This window comes from Eretmochelys imbricata, chromosome 4 (assembly GCF_965152235.1).
Source record: "Eretmochelys imbricata isolate rEreImb1 chromosome 4, rEreImb1.hap1, whole genome shotgun sequence".
NCBI classification, from domain to species: Eukaryota; Metazoa; Chordata; order Testudines; family Cheloniidae; genus Eretmochelys; species Eretmochelys imbricata.
Window position 1 is genome coordinate 29,601,442 of NC_135575.1, and position 16,704 is coordinate 29,618,145.

General features: G+C 38.6%; 1 protein-coding gene across 1 annotated transcript in view; it reads right to left on the minus strand.

Annotated features, from left to right (window-relative positions):
* The window catches only part of STPG2 (sperm tail PG-rich repeat containing 2), a 405,813-nt gene that overhangs the window by 137,552 nt on the left and 251,557 nt on the right, over positions 1 to 16,704 (minus strand). Inside the window, exon 13 of the mRNA XM_077814758.1 lies at positions 4,079 to 4,194. Within this exon, the coding sequence (XP_077670884.1) occupies positions 4,079 to 4,194 (116 nt within the window). The remainder of the gene's footprint in view (positions 1 to 4,078; positions 4,195 to 16,704) is intronic.

The following is a 16,704-nucleotide window of genomic DNA, read 5'->3' on the forward strand; positions in this document are numbered from 1 at the left end:
ACCAGACAAGTCATTATATTTCTACAGGCCATATTGTGCCATCAGTTTTCAAGTAGAACACACCAGTGAAATCAGAAGGGAGTTCTGTTGGAAAAGCGATGTCATGATTATGGCGCTATGTCATTTATAGAAATTGTACAAAACATTCTGGGCGAGTTCCTCCCCCAATCTCTTGACACTTTAAGCTAGGTGAAAAGGATCGAGTGGCATAAGTTGTTCTAAAAGAGTAGCTAGGCAGGGCTGCGGCACTGGAGATTCTGGGCAGTGCTGGACCTATAGGGCCTAGGGTGCCATAACTGATGACACACACCCCAGGGCTATCTAAAAGATGGCGGATGTTGCAGAACTTCCCAGGATTCTGAGGGTGCAAAGATGGTTTACCATCACTTTATCGCATGCCTGCCCTGAGCTCCAAGTTATGTGCTTCATCTAGACTTAGAGCCACAGCACAGAATCTCACCCTCCGAGTACAGTTTGAAATAAAACTATTTCAGTATGCAGAGAGAAAAAGTTTTGTATTCAAACTAAGAAGGACCTTCATTCCTGTCAACCTTTCTTGAAACAGTTTCCATATTCTAGAGCATAAGGGTCTGATTGTCACAGCTCATACTCATATGGGTACAGGCTTCAGAACTGGGCCCTAACAGTTCACCATCAAATATTAAGAAGGAAACAAATTAGAATTGTGTTATATATTATTTCTAACTCCCTGAAGGCTCATTTTAGTCTACTTTTGAGTAACAGGATCCCAGTGGCACAAAATAATTCTTTACTTATTCTGCTTCACAATTATGGCAGTGAAAATAAATAAACAAGACTCTATATTACTGGATCAATAGGGACTTATGATGCGTCATGCAATATAAGCATCATGATCATAGTTACTTGTGGATTTCAGTTTATATAAATATGCAAAAACTTTCTTGCAGTAAACAAAGCAATGTAACTTGAGAAGTTCAATGTATAATAAACTTGATAAACATTACTTCAAATATAAATAGAACTTCAGTAATATCTCTACGCTCATCATGATCACAGTATTGTAACAGTTTATAGTGTGATACCACAACCACAGAATTTACTGAAAAATTCATCCCTTGGAATTTTGCTCCAGGATCCCAGCTTACATTGAAAAAAGTATGTTTCTAGCCAGTATGGTTGTGAAAATAAACTTGCAACAGATAACAGAATGTAAATCAATGAGGTGTCACCTGATGGACTCTGCAGAGAGTCTGAGACCATAGATCTAAAAGGTTTGGATTGCCAGTTCACCCCAGTGGACTCTGCATTGCTGCAGCCATGAAATATAGCACTTTTAAAAGATGCCATTGAATTCAGTTTTTTGCTGAAGAATTTACCATTTTTCTGCAGCCAGGCATTAAACATTGCTTTTTTTGACCGCCTGCCCTGCCAGGACCTGACTGCAACCTTTGCCTGTTGCTTTGCACCTCTCCACTACAAGGAGGTGTTAATTATAGCATATTTTCCATACGCTGTTCCATGAAGCATGACAGCATGAGATCAAGGGAGCTGAGGAGCTGGAGCTCTTCCCTTCCCTGCAATATGGAGGAAGGAGATTCTGAGTCATGCCACTGGGAAAACATTGCAGGAACACAAGGGTGGGAGGCAGTGGGCTGCCTAAAGAGTACACTAAAAAAATCCATCCAGAAATAAACCAGTATCAAAAATAATTGTTTATGAATTTTATTTCAAGGAATAGATTCAACTATGGGCCAGTTGTGTCAGTGGGAGAAGATGCGTGTGTGAGTGAGATGGGAATGAAAGAGCAACAGAATACGTGTACATTGCTATGGAAATTTGTCCTATTTTGCCACAATATGGATAGAGCCCTAATCATGATATGTGCTTTTATAGCCACAAAATTCTGACTATTAAAATTGTCATCATCAAAATATTTACTGGATGTCTGACCAGCTGCACTATAAAAGCAATATGTTAATCAACAATACAACATTTATAGTTTTTATATAGTTGCAACTTACACAGGGGAGAACAGACATTAAAAAGGACACCACTGAGGCCTTTACTCTTAAAAACTGAAAAGTTAAAGCTTACTAAAATTATGACTATAAAACTAAAGCACAGATCTCTATCATTATGCTTTTCCACTATGAATTAATTAACTTTAAATGATTTCTAATATACAGTCATATGCTACACCAGTTCTTGTCCATAACTAAACTCAGAGATTAAGACTAACCAAGGCCCAGTCGACTTCCCCAAAATGCTCCAATCCCTCTGCATCCTCAGACTATGTATGAGTAACGCATAAAATCAAGCAGAAGCGAAAATACACAACACATGCTCATTTTTTCTATCAGATGCAGGCAAAAACATATGAACACAACCAAAAATACGACACTGGAAATACTGAATTGGAAATGACAAAATCATTCAAAAATATAGCTCCATCATTGCAGCAGCATGTATTTCAAAAAAACCCAACAAATTCCATTTCCCACTACTGAATCCAATTAGTCCCTCAGCTATGTTTAGAAGAATTGGACTCATGCTGACATCCAATTCAGAGAGAGGTCTCCCAAACATTCCTTCTGATACAGAGACCCCATTGACTCCTGACTGATGCAATCACTGATAGAGTTACTGTATGAGTATTCTGTATCCCTAACCTTGTATTGTCCCCTTCGATGATTTTTCTTTCTTGTTGAGAAATTTGCTCAACTTTTCTTCTCTCTTCCCTTTGTCAACCCACTCCCTTTTCTATAAAGTCTCTCTTCTCTCTTGTTCTGCTTTCCACGTTCTTGCTCTCTTCCCAATCTTTCCATTTCTCATCCTTCCAATTACTTCATCCTCTGTCTCCCCTCAATTGCCATCTCACCACCTTTTCTCCTTTGTACTACCCCAATCTCTCTCTCCATTACCCCACTCCCGTCATTGTCAAAATGCTGGGTTCTCTAATTATCTCAGAACATATATAGACACAATGCAGTATCTGAACACCACACCACCATAAGATATGAAAGTATTATTCTCATTTTACGGACAAGGATCTGAAGCAGAGAGAGATTTGCTGACTTGCCCAAAGATCACACACAAAATCTGTAGCACAACCGGCAATTGAACTCAGAATTTCTAATTCGCAGTCCACGTCCTTGACTGCAAAACCATCCTTCCTTTCCCCCAATCATTACACTGCATTCCCTTCTCCCAAAAAGTTGTAAGAAAAGGATCAGGAAAGGTTTCTTTTGGCAGTGCCTATTCCCCCATAGGACAGAGGAACAATGATAAGCTAAATTGGATCTCTTCTTCCCCAGGGAGTAGAAAGCCAACAGGGTCCAAAGGTGGAGCAGAACTGGAGGGGGAAGGGAAGAGGCTTTCTACAGATACTGTTGCTCTTGCCTCCCATTTCATTGCCTGGGAAGACCAGCTAATGTGGCTGGGTCTCCTCCGACCTAATCCCAAGTAGCAGTACATTTGGCACATAATTGCTACCCAGAGGTGAGAGAGCTGTGTCAGGGAAATTGTAGCAATTAGTTAGATGGTGAAGGCTGCCCTTCCACTGCTCTTTCATCGAGTTTTCTGCTCCACAGAGCTAGGCCCCTTCCCTCAGTAGGCCGCCAGTCAAAGATGTTTAATTTGCTCATGGCTAAATCCACTTTGGAATACATAAGTATAGCACAAAGAGAAGATTCAGGCACTGAAAGTGTACTATATTTCATTACCCTGAGCAACAGAGGGAGCGAAGGCTAATCAAAGTAGCAATATTTATTTACTCCCATCTGACTCAGCAGTGAATAATAGGTCTGAGGTGAGCCTCTACTACAGCATCTGTTTAAAGCACATACAGTAGGTATGTTGACAAATTGTCACTTACTCTGCTTATTACTGGTCACATTTTTAAAACCTGGCCTCCATTCCTGTTCCCACAATTTGGGAATTGTCATTTAGATATCTAAATTTAGACTGTCCCTACAACTCATGTTAAATGCCTCAATACTGCCAGGAAGACTACAAGCACAACAAGAGCAATGTAGCTAAGGCCAGGATGGCAAATCAGCCCCAGTATGTGACTGAGAACACAGCCTTATCAACAAACCTCATAAGCTCCGGGGCCAGGAGTAATCTCTTTCACTTCCTTAAAACGCTCCACTCTGGAAACAAAGAGGGAAATAATGGAAGCTGACTTCACGACAGGATTGTACGTCCCAGGTCCTAAGGGAGGAAAAGGAATAATTCATTAAGTAAAGAATTCTTTTAAATGGCTGTTAATAATAGTCTTAGAATGTTGTTTGGACTAGTATATGGTTTATATATATCCTACAACCTTACTGCCAGATGTCCTACAACATTTGTTTTTCCTTTTAAAATGTAATGTTCATGAAAGGCACCAGAAATTGCTTTGTGGACTGAAACATTCAGAATAATTCCGTCACAAAGAGTAGTAGTGTAAACTTAGCTACACCATTCTATCAACATGGCTGAACTCTATGTTTTGAGGGACTACCTTCAGTGGAAAAGCAGTACTCCAGACTCGACTACGATATAGTCCTTGGCTTCTCTGCTGAAATGTGAGCTGTTGTAGGAACTGTTGTACTTCTGAGAGTAGAATGTGATGATCACACAATATATGGAATCAGGTGACTTTGGACAGTATGGTTAGAAAAGAGAATCTAGTGGAATCCTGTTGGGAGCTGGTGATGGGGTTTTTGTTTGTTTGTTTTCCGGTTGTCTACACTACAAACATCTTTGCAAATATCTTTACATTTTTCATTGGTGCAGCTACATCGCTAATAGCCGGGGGAGAAGATTTAGTATAGACTTGACTTAGACATTCTATCACCATGTGTCAAGGTTCCTTCCCCACTCTGAACTCTAGGGTACAGATGTGGGGACTTGCATGAAAAACCCCCTCAGCTTATTTTTACCAGCTTAGGTTAAAACTTCCCCAAGGTACAAACTATTTTACCTTTTGCCCCTGGACTTTATTGCTGCCACCACCAAGCGTCTAACACATATATAACAGGGAAAGAGCCCACTTGGAAACGTCTTTCCCCCCAAAATCCTCCCAAACCCTACACCCCCTTTCCTGGGGAAGGCTTGATAAAAATCCTCACCAATTTGCAGAGGTGAACACAGACCCAAACCCTTGGATCTTAAGAACAAGGAAAAAGCAATCAGGTTCTTAAAAGAAGAATTTTAATTGAAGAAAAAGTAAAAGAATCACCTCTGTAAAATCAGGATGGTAAATACCTTACAGGGTAATCAGATTCAAAACATAGAGAATCCCTCTAGGCAAAACCTTAAGTTACAAAAAGCCACAAAAACAGGAATATCCATTCCATTCAGCACAACTTATTTTATCAGCCATTTAAACAAAACAGAATCTAACGCATATCTAACTAGATTGCTTATTAACCCTTTACAGGAGTTCTGACCTGCATTCCTGCTCTGGCCCCGGCAAAAGACAACACACAGACAGAGAGAACCCTTTGTTTTTCCCGCCCCCACTCCAGCTTTGAAAGTATCTTGTCTCCTCATTGGTCATTTTGGTCAGGTGCCAGCGAGGTTATCTTTAGCTTCTTAACCCTTTACAGGTGAAAGGGTTTTTTCCTCTGGCCAGGAGGGATTTAAAGGTGGTTAGCCTTCCCTTTATATTTATGACACCATGTATCTAACCTTACCTTACTCAGAGCAACCCAGTAACAATGCCTGAGTCCTGTATTAGTACCACAGTAGAGGTACTCTGGCAGTGAATTACAGCTACAAAATTCACTAGTACCTGCAAGGTCTCAGAGAGCAAGTTGAAAAGAGCTCAAAGAATGTGTGAGGATGAGATCAAAGTTGCTGCCAGCATGAATCTTGTGTCAATTATCACCTTTTGTTGGCTGTGTGCATAAGATGTGTGGAGAAAAAATCACAGCTTCACTGAGTCAAAGAATTTATCTTTCATTTTCTTACTTTCTTCATATTCCTCTGCAGTCTTTGTATTGCCTCCATATTTAGCATAGGATAATTAGGATATGTTGCTAATTTAATACAATCTTTATATTTTTAAAATTATTAATGGGACAGATTCTATCTGTTAGATCAGTATAACTTCTGAATCACTGCACTGAACTCAGTGGAGTTACTCAGGCCATCAGTATAACAGAGAGCAGAATTTGGCCCTCCATTAAAAGTAAAATAAGGTGTTCATTTAATTCTTCTCTGAAATTTATGAAAACAATCGGTGTTCCGCTAGCCAAACTGACATATCTAACTCCTAACAAATTTGGCTCCTCAAAAAACTATGAAACTGTGTGCAAATGTGTGTGGCCACAGACTGTCTCTCCTAGCTGGCACACGTTGATGAGAACAAAAAGCAGCAGGGTGTGCCCAGCAAGGGTGTCCATGATAGTGATTTAAATACTTTGATCTCTCTCTCTCTGAATACAGTCCGATGCATAATGAATGACTTTAAAATCAGTAACAAATATCTCCTTACAAGTGATGTAATACTAAGAATGTACAACTATCAGCTTTTTTTTTATTCTAATAACTGAATATCATATACCTGACCAGTAATCGAGGGCAGAGGGACTAGGTTGGTTTGGTTTTGTTTTTTTTATGTAAAATAAAGTTCTGCAAAAAAAATATTTCTTACTTAAATGCCAAAACTGGGGTTTTCAAAGGAGACTATTGGAGTTAGGCACTCAATTGCAGTTTTATGCACCTAACTCCCTTAGTCTCCTTTGAAAATCCCAGTCCTAGTGTATACTTAGGCTGAAATTATGTTCTCAGTTATACCAATGGAAAACCAGAGTAATTCTACTCACTTCACTGAGTTACTCTACATACATACTCAGATATTTAAAAGAAGAATTTTATCTTTATGCATTTTTAAACATCTGAAATAAGGGTACATAAAATAGTATGTGAACTTAAAAGCAAACAGTAAAAACGTATCACTTTGTGTGCCTTCAGAAAACCCACAGTGACAGGACTACCAAAAAGGAATCAATGACCAGAGAGAAAGAATGTTAAACTCGACTGTAAACCATTTTTGAAGAAAAAAGGTTATTGTCATGATTTATAGATGAGGCTGATAATACTTCCATCAGTGTCTAACAGCTAGAAACAGATTATTTGTTCATCCACATAATTTATAGCCAAATGGTTTAGCCTTGCTTGCATGAAACATTTCCCACCAAATTTATTTTAAAACTCTCTTCCCCTCCTGCCCCAGTTCTTTCTCATTAGAAATTTCTTGTTCACAATTTTTATGTAGATATTTTATTGGATATTTATTGAATAATATAGTATTATATAGTTTCTCTATTCAAGCAGTATACCCTGCCTCCTGTAAATTAAGAATTCTTGAACATCATGCTACACTTTCAACTGACCCCACCTTCATTCATTCCAAAATTATCTTCTTAATATTAAGACTTTGGTCAATGGAGGGTGGGTGACGGTTTTGTGTTGAAATTAATTTTAAACATAAAAGAAAAGGAATTTTACATACATATCATTAGAAATCAGCCTGTACCATTTTTACTTCACAAGTCTGATACACAGATATCTCGACTAAAGATGTACTTACCGTGGGATTTTTTTGAACCCTACTCTCAAGTTCACTTGCAGAATGTGTGTTCCCAATGGCAAAGGAAAATATTTTAACATTGGTTTAAAAACAGGCAATATTTATTTTCTCCCTTTAGTTTACAATTAAAAAACACTATGCCAAGGTTTTAAAGATACTGATACCATGCACCTGAATTATTCTTTTACTAGCTCATGTATATGTTCCGGTGTGGAAGGTCATATAATCGGTGATTTACTGTACATTTTGGAAGATCATTTTAATATCTTCAAGAATTGCTTAATTGTTTATTAATCTCATTATTATCCTACATTTGTGGTTTCTTCGGATGTTAATGTTAACAGTATGCTAGGTGTTAAGTATGATTATTAGGTCTGTTATTTACAAAACATCAGTATAAACACATTTTTAAATACCTGTCTCCCACCTCAGTACATATGAATCATAGGTAATATGCATAGAGGGTGAACTACGGCAAGTGGCTAGAAAGTATGTGGACCATGGAATATTGTAAGGAAAACTGGATAATTAAGGAGTATCTCTTCAGTTCAATACCCTCAAAATGTACACACATAGGGCTCAAGCCAACTAACACTGAAGTCCGTGAGAACAGGATCAGTCTCATATTGTAATCTGGAATTGTATGGCTAGTCCATAGGTTACATGTACATGTACCAACCAACCACTAAGACCTACTCAGGTTAATGTGACATGCAAGACTCTTGTCCAAAATAATACTGATTTTAGAACAGATTTGTCTCTAGTCTGTTACCACAATAATGATTTATATTTTTAATTTTGAAATAGACTCTCTAATCTTACCATTTGTTACAGTAATTGCTAATTTATTTACATATGTGGCTATAGCTACTAAAGCAGTTGAAATGAGTTACTCTATGGCTTTAACCTTATTATTATATTGAAGTCTTTCACCTGTTCTAGGGTGAAACAAGACTTCATTTATCATGCCACCTGGTGTCAGTCAGTTTGCTTCATTTCTGCATTATGCCTGTTTTAAGACTTCTAACATTAAAAAAGTGTATTGTGTTACACAGTTTTTTATCTTAGAATATATTTCCCATTACATATGCTGCTGGTTATGTGATACAGGTCAAAGGCTTTCATTGCCTTTCCCAGCACCAGTTCAGAGCTGAATTATGCAGAAGCTGTCTGGAATTTATTTACCAAAATGCCACATTTTAATCACAGGTCAACGAAGAATAAAACTTCTCATTCCAAATCAAACACCTATGAAAAATCTGCCTGTATCATGATTGGTATATAATGGGAAAATCAAGAGCAGATGATTCTTATAATTATATATTTTCCAGCCCTATGCCGGTTCACTCTCTATGAAATGTCAACCAGTGCTACAGGGCAAAAATGGCAGAGAACAGGAACAATGGGTAATTTAAAGTGAAAATCTATATTTCTGGCCCCTCAATGAGACTGTTCCAGTATATCAAAAAAGGACTGAAAAATGACTGTTTTTATAAATAAGAACTTTAAAATCCAAACTTGGATGAGGAACATGAATTTTCTTTGTAACAAGCAGAGAATTATGAATTATACACTGCTCACTTGCTCTTCTACATTACTGGGAACTGCTGTTACAATATCTTATGTGGTCTTATGAAAATCCATTGTTAACAAAAGCATGAATTCTGAAGAGCAAAAGGGTATGCTGGAAAACCTACAATGAAAATGGGAAGTGTTATTTTACACAATGTGTTTTAAATGTTTTTACATGTTTAAATGTTTTACATGTTTTTAATATGTATGTTCTGACTTTTGTTCTAATCAAGTTACGGTAAAGACAAAAGATTAGTACATAGGGAAATATCACCACTGCCTGGAAAACATTATGCTTAATATTCATCTGCTACTACTAAAATTCATTTGGATTTAAATGGCACTTCCGATGATGGTTATAAAGCTGCACAGGCCATTCAGTCCTCCATACTTGTAAAACAAAACACACATATACACAAGGATACAAAATTCTAAAAAGTTGCTACCAACACACCACTACATTTTGATAAAAAAAATAAACAAAATACTGCACTACACAAAACAACAGCATGCTGCACACGGAACAGAGATAAAAATATACCTAGTTGGACTGCACTGTGCCTGTATTACCTGAAAAAAATCTGTTTATAGTAGTAAATGACCTCAACATTGTTTCAAAGCCATTTGCAATAAAGATCCTACCTAGAACTTGTATCAGTCATTCCTAAAAGACCTTCTATTGGCCTGGAATCACGACTCTCATCAACTCTGCCGCTCTGCAGCAAACGTGTTTGGAAGCAGTAGTAGGACTCCAGACACCAAGATGGTGGAGACAAGTTAGTCTTGAAGATGAAAAATTATGAACTTTCAGGCTTTGTGCCCCTGACAGGTGAGTCAAGAATCACTCACTTCTGTAGAGTAGTGGGCTCGCACTCTCTCTCTCAAATGTTGGAGGGTGCATGGAGTAAGATTAAGATCAGTGCAACTGAACAGAAACTCAGCAGACTCCTAGATTAAGCAGCAAAAACTCTCCCTGGGAGTTTAAATTTGCCTAGTCAAACCAAAATGAAAACAGAATAGCAAGTTCTCTAGCCCTATTCCCTTCATTCAGCTGAACGGCTTTGACATGCTAAATCAGAGCAGCTCTCAAATCTACAGAGCTTCTTGGCCCAATATCTAAACAGCAATCACCATGTGTTTTAAGGTTCTGAGCCCAACTGGGCTCAGCTGCACCTGCTTAACTCAAGTGCAGGTAAAAGATTTAGGATTGGTGCCAGATATCTTCATGTAACTAGTAAGATACAACAAAAATACTCTGAGCACACTGTCTCTCGTAACAGCTTTCCCCGCAAAAGGGAGCAGCAAGCTAACTGGAAAACAGGTGTTAGGAATTTGTGTGGGGCGTCTCTCCAATGACTGTCTTTAAATCCTTGATTAGGGGTTTATTTGTGGCCTATCACTTCTATTATATGTCATTTAATTTTAAAAAGAGTTCATGTTAAGTTGTCTATGGTGTGTTGCCCATTTAATGAAGTCTATATCATAAAGAAACCTGTCTGTCAATCCAGCATCTCTGCTTTCCTTGTGGCGACAATCAGCTGCATACTTAAGCCCAAGGAGACACTCCCCAATGGAATTCAGAAAATGCACTCCAGAACCCCTGCTGCTATCCATTCACCTCCACTCCACCCCAAAAGCCTCAAATATTACTATCTGACTCCGACAGGTGCACAATTTAGGGATGTTAGATCCCAGATGCTTCTGAATCCACAGGAAGAGGTTAAATCCAAAAGCGTTTCTTCCATCTGCACTTTGCAAAATGAAGGCAGCCTTCTCTCTCTCTGATGCAGTCCTTGCCACAATTATCCATGTTTCTGTCACCTCGACATTGCTGTAATGTGTTCTACATGGGTCTACACCTTGGGATCATTTAGGAGCAGAAGCCAATGCAAAATACTGCAACCTACTTATTAAGAAGAGTTGCACAAGGGAACAAATCAAAGCAGATCTCCATGATTTGCACTGACTTCCAGGGAGAATTCAGGGTATGCTAATCTTGTTACCTGAGAGACCCCCTCTCATCCTGTGATATACTGCCATACTTTAGATGAGCAAAGGCTCCTGAGCTACGTTTATACCCTCAATATAAACAAGAAAAATCTGATGGGAAGACATTCTCTGTGAGCAGTATTTGGTTTTGGAATTTTCTTTCTCCCCCTTGGTCTGCTAGACCCTGGATTTGTAAATCATCCAGGCATGTTTCAAAGCCCATCCTTCCCCCCTCCTTCTTTGTTAAGGTTGTGGAGGTGATATATCTATGGGCAGTTCTTTATGTTTATGTTGTAACTTTTAATGTACAGGATAAATACCCAGAGCTCTTGATGGGCACCTATTTGAAAAAATTGAATAAAATAAATAAATTTCCATGGTGGGCTTCCAAATGGGCAACAAATGACCAGTGCATGCCACCACAGTATGCAATTGACTTTTCTGCACTCTACAATTTGGCAACACTGAAAAGATTCTGGAAGGCAAAAGGACTATCCCTACTAAATTACAGTACCATATTTTAAAGCAAAATAAGCTGATGAGCTTCTTAACCCAATGAAACATCCTTTCTAGGTTCAGTTGTTTGTGGGCTGTGGGTAAGGTACAGAGAGAGGAAAGGAGAAGAGGGAGGGGAATCTGAGGCAGGACATAGTGAGTGTGAACGGAGAAGAAATTCAGAATATACTGGGTGAACCGAGAAGAAATTCAGAATACCACTGCTGCGCCCTGTGTAGTCATTTACATCTGTGCAACGTGATGTAAACTGCTATGGTAATATTTTTACACCCGCTCTGCGCTGCTGAAAATGACAGGACAAGGTTCAAGGCCGACCCCGGGTCTGTGATGGAAGACATTTGCGAAATAAGTCAATCATTCTCTCTACTTTATTTTTGCTTTTTTGGCATTTTTCAAATGTAAATTGAATATGTAGCAACACTTCTCTCACAGGTTGTTGAGTTCAAAAGCTGAACAAGTCATTCAAATGTGAAAGATAAATGGAAAGAGTTTCAAGAGCTCCAGAAAAGAGTTGCTGCCCCTCAGCTCGTTAGGTTCTGTTCTCCGGCCACAAGTTTTTGTACTTAATGTAAATTAGTTAAAGCTTTCTAAATTGCAAACATTTCTAGTTTATCAACAGCGAATATTCTGGGGAGAGGGGTTAACCCTCACACTGTAGATAATGAAGATGTGACGCTAAGAAATAAGATGAATTCAATAATTTATTAATGCAGACTATTGAAGTCAATGGTAAATGGGACAAAATATAACATGGTTTTACAAAAGGTAGATCGTGCCAAACCAACCTGATCTCCTTCTTTGAGAAAGTAACAGATATTTTAGACAAAGGAAACGCAGTGGATCTAATTTACCTAGATTTTAGTAAGGCATTTGATACCGTGCCACATGGGGAATTATTAGTTATATTGGATAAGATGGGGATCAATAGGAAAATTGAAAGGTGGATAAGGAATTGGTTAAAGGGCAGACTACAACGGGTCCTACTGAAAGGTGAACTGTCAGGCTGGAGGGAGGTTACCAGTGGAGTTCCTCAAGGATCGGTTTTGGGACCAATCTTATTTAATCTTTTTATTACTGACCTTGGCACAAAAAGTGGGAGTGTGCATATAAAGTTTGCGGATGATACAAAGCTGGGAGGTATTGCCAATTTAGAGAAGGACAGGGATACCCTACAGAAGGATCTGGATGACCTTGTAAACTGGAGTAATAGTAATAGAATGAAATTTAATAGTGAGAAGTGTCAGGTCATGCATTTAGGGATTAATAACAAGAATTTTAGTTATAAGCTAGGGACGCATCAATTAGAAGTAACGGAGGAGGAAAAGGACCTTGGAGTATTGGTTGATCATAGGATGACTATGAGCCGCCAATGTGATATGGCCGTGAAAAAAGGTAATGCGGTCTTGGGATGCATCAGGAGAGGTATTTCCAATAGGGATAAGGAGGTTTTAGTACCGTTATATAAGGCACTGGTGAGACCTCACCTGGAATACTGTGTGCAGTTCTGGTCTCCCATGTTTAAGAAGGATGAATTCAAACTGGAACAGGTACAGAGAAGAGCTACTAGGATGATCCGAGGAATGGAAAACTTGTCTTATGAAAGGAGACTCAGGGAGCTTGGCTTGTTTAGCCTAACTAAAAGAAGGTTGAGGGGGGATATGATTGCTCTCTATAAATATATCAGAGGGATAAATACCGGAGAGGGAGAGGAATTATTTAAGCTCAGTACCAATGTGGACACAAGAACAAATGGATATAAACTGGCCACTAGGAAATTTAGACTAGAAATTAGACAAAGGTTTTTAACCATCAGAGGAGTGAAGTTTTGGAATAGCCTTCCAAGGGAAGCAGTGGGGGCAAAAGATCTATCTGGCTTTAAGATTAAACTCGATAAGTTTATGGAGGAGATGGTATGATGGGATAACATGGTTTTGGTAATTAAATATTCATGGTAAATAGGCCCAATGGCCTGTGATGGGCTATTAGATGGGGTGAGATCCGAGTTACCCAGGAAAGAATTTTCTGTAGTATCTGGCTGATGAATCATGCCCATATGCTCAGGGTTTAGCTGATCGCCATATTTGGGGTCGGGACGGAATTTTCCTCCAGGGCAGATTGGAAGAGGCCTTGGAGGTTTTTCACCTTCCTCTGTAGCATGGGGCGCGGGTCACTTGCTGGAGGATTCTCTGCTCCTTGAAGTCTTTAAACTACGATTTGAGGACTTCAATAGCACAGATATAGGTGTGAGGTTTTTTGCGGGAGTGGTGGGTGAAATTCTGTGGCCTGCGTTGTGCAGGAGGTCAGATTAGATGATCATAATGGTCCCTTCTGACCTAAATATCTATGAATTTATTTACCCTTTGGTACTAAATAATAATCTTTTAAAATGATAATCCTTCTAAACACATTCTGAAAATATGCAGAAAGGCAGTCAAGCATGTCTTTCCCAAAGGTTACAGGGTGTTTGTGAATCTACTGTTGCCATTAATTTAGCCAGTAAAAACAACACAGAAAAGTTAAGAGCTTGGTTTCCAGCATAGTACACTATAAATGCTGGATAGGTAAAACATTTAGGTTAATAGGACTCTGTGGGAGGGTTCAGGACAATCTGTAATGGGAAGGTGAGATCTAACCTGCTGAGTGTTCCTGAAGCAGTGCCTTTCCAGTTAGTTGCTCTGTCATCATGTTTAGCTGTAAGTCACTGTACTTCTAACCCCATAAAAAAAACTAGAGACATTTTACACCTACTGAGGTGGTCTTATGAAAATGACATCTTCTTAAGGACTCTGATCAACAACAAAGTACTTACAGTGGCTGCAGTTAGCGTAGAATTAGCATATTCGTTATAGAACCCTAGTTCTAGTGTTTGTAACTCAGCTGGAAAAAGGGTATCTATGTTATAACTTAGCAAACCTACAGAATCTAGGGTCACCATTAAAATCTTTACAATTGTCTTAGTAAGCAATAAATGTTACTGCATTATTCCCCAAGTTGTCCCTATTCTAAGAACAGAGGAAACGGTAATACCATGGCAACATTATCTACTTGTAAAAGGTGAGTTTAATGGCGACTACATTACTGTATGTACACACACACACATACACACGGATTGTAAGCCCCCAGGGGAGGGACTCTACCTTTTAAACTTTTTCTATAGTGCTTAAACAGCATTGGTTCTCTCCAATAAATAAATATATTTTATATTGTCTTGATTTTCAACAGGGCAGAACACCCACCATTTTCCATTGAATTAAATGGAAACTGCATAGGCTCAGCACCTTTGAACATCAGATCTGTACATTACATGTACAACAGCAGTGAGACCCACATTAAGGATTCATAATACTTTCCATTATAAATCTCAATCACTTTGGCAAACTTGAATTATTTGAGCATAAAGTGTGAGCAAAAGCTAGTTAGCCTTCATTCAGGACAAAGAGTGTGGAAAATAGCTTGTCTTATCATTGTTACATTTTTTCCCTGACACTTGACCTTGATATTTGGCAAGGAGATAGTCCTGGCAACAGACAAGTGCTTTTTGCTGTAGCCATGAAAATCCATTCAGGTTTGGTGAAGTTACAAGCCATAGAAAATCACAATAGCAAATACATAGCAAAGCTTGTTAGAAATTTGCTTTTTACATTCCTACTATATGATGCATAATCAAACCTCATGAATTCTCCTAAAGCAGCCACACAAATGAAAACTATTTTCACGCAGCACACAGGAAATACAAACAACCACCTTATTAACTATATGCATCTAGTGGTACAGAAAAGTGAAGAATTACAAAATTGAGGTCTACATTCATATTTTGTTTTGGTTTTTTGGACAATGCTTTTAATGGGCAATTCTACTTAGAAAAGTGACAGTAAAAATGACATTGTTGAGTTCTATGTTTATTGTCGCTCAAAGATTTCGATCTTAACATGTTCAGTTTACAAGAAAAATATGGTTGTCTAACTGCTAGCTCACCCTGGAATCTGAGAGTCAAGCTGGGTTCTTTTCTGCCTGTGCATCAGCATCAAATAAAATACATTTTGAAAGTCAAATTATGCCCTTAATTAAATCCATGCAAACCCACTGAATTCAAATTATGCATAATATATTCCAGCTCCTTTGGGCACAGCTACATTGATTCTTCAGTGCTAACAGGAATACATTTCAGTTAAAACATATTTTTGTCGCTACAGTTAATAGGACTCTGAATATACACAAGGAACAGGTCTGTTGAGTAAGATGGTGTCACTCATACATAGTCACTTTACAGAGCAGATGAGTACCTTAAGGCTCTATAATGCCAAGCAACTTCATTTTTGCTGATCTTTTCCAAAAATGAGTAATAATTGATGATCATGTGGCTTTACAAGCTTTTCCCCAGGAATCTAAGGAATCTTTGTGTATTATCCTTTTGAGAAGGCTTCCTCTATCTGGCAAAGTATTATGTGAAGTGTATACTTGGCAAGCATTCTATTATATAGTATAGTCAAAAAAGTACGTCTAATGAGTATTTGAAATCTAAATCCAAATATATATCTGGTCTGTTCCTGATATGAAGCCAGTTTTGGAAGTGTTTTGGGCATTTTACGGCCAATACACTCATCCGGCAATATAGAGATGAAAGAAAATAAGAGATGCACATTTGAAAGAGTAAAAAAAAAAGAAAAACAATACACATGGCTTTCATGGGTTTCAGCTCAAAAACAGCACAGTGACGTTTAATGTCTCCTTTAAAAGCTGAAGAAATCATTCACTTTACTCTGAGTGACCTCTGGTGGTAAGACAAACACACACATACATTGTCCAGTTATACCGAAAGGAGGACAGGAAACACTTGATATGGTTTTATCAGGCTGTAACTTTATTATTAGATGTCTGGGATTTCTCGGTAGGTAAAAGTGTACAGTGTAGGTAACTCCATGATCATTTCAATATCTGTGGGGGCTTCCGCCGCTCCCCACCTTTTTCCATCAGGTCCCCGAGCCAACCCATTGCTGGGACCTTACCATCCTCCCCCTTGAGTGAGGGTTAAGGTGGGCTATAAGGAAGGGGGGTTGGCTCCC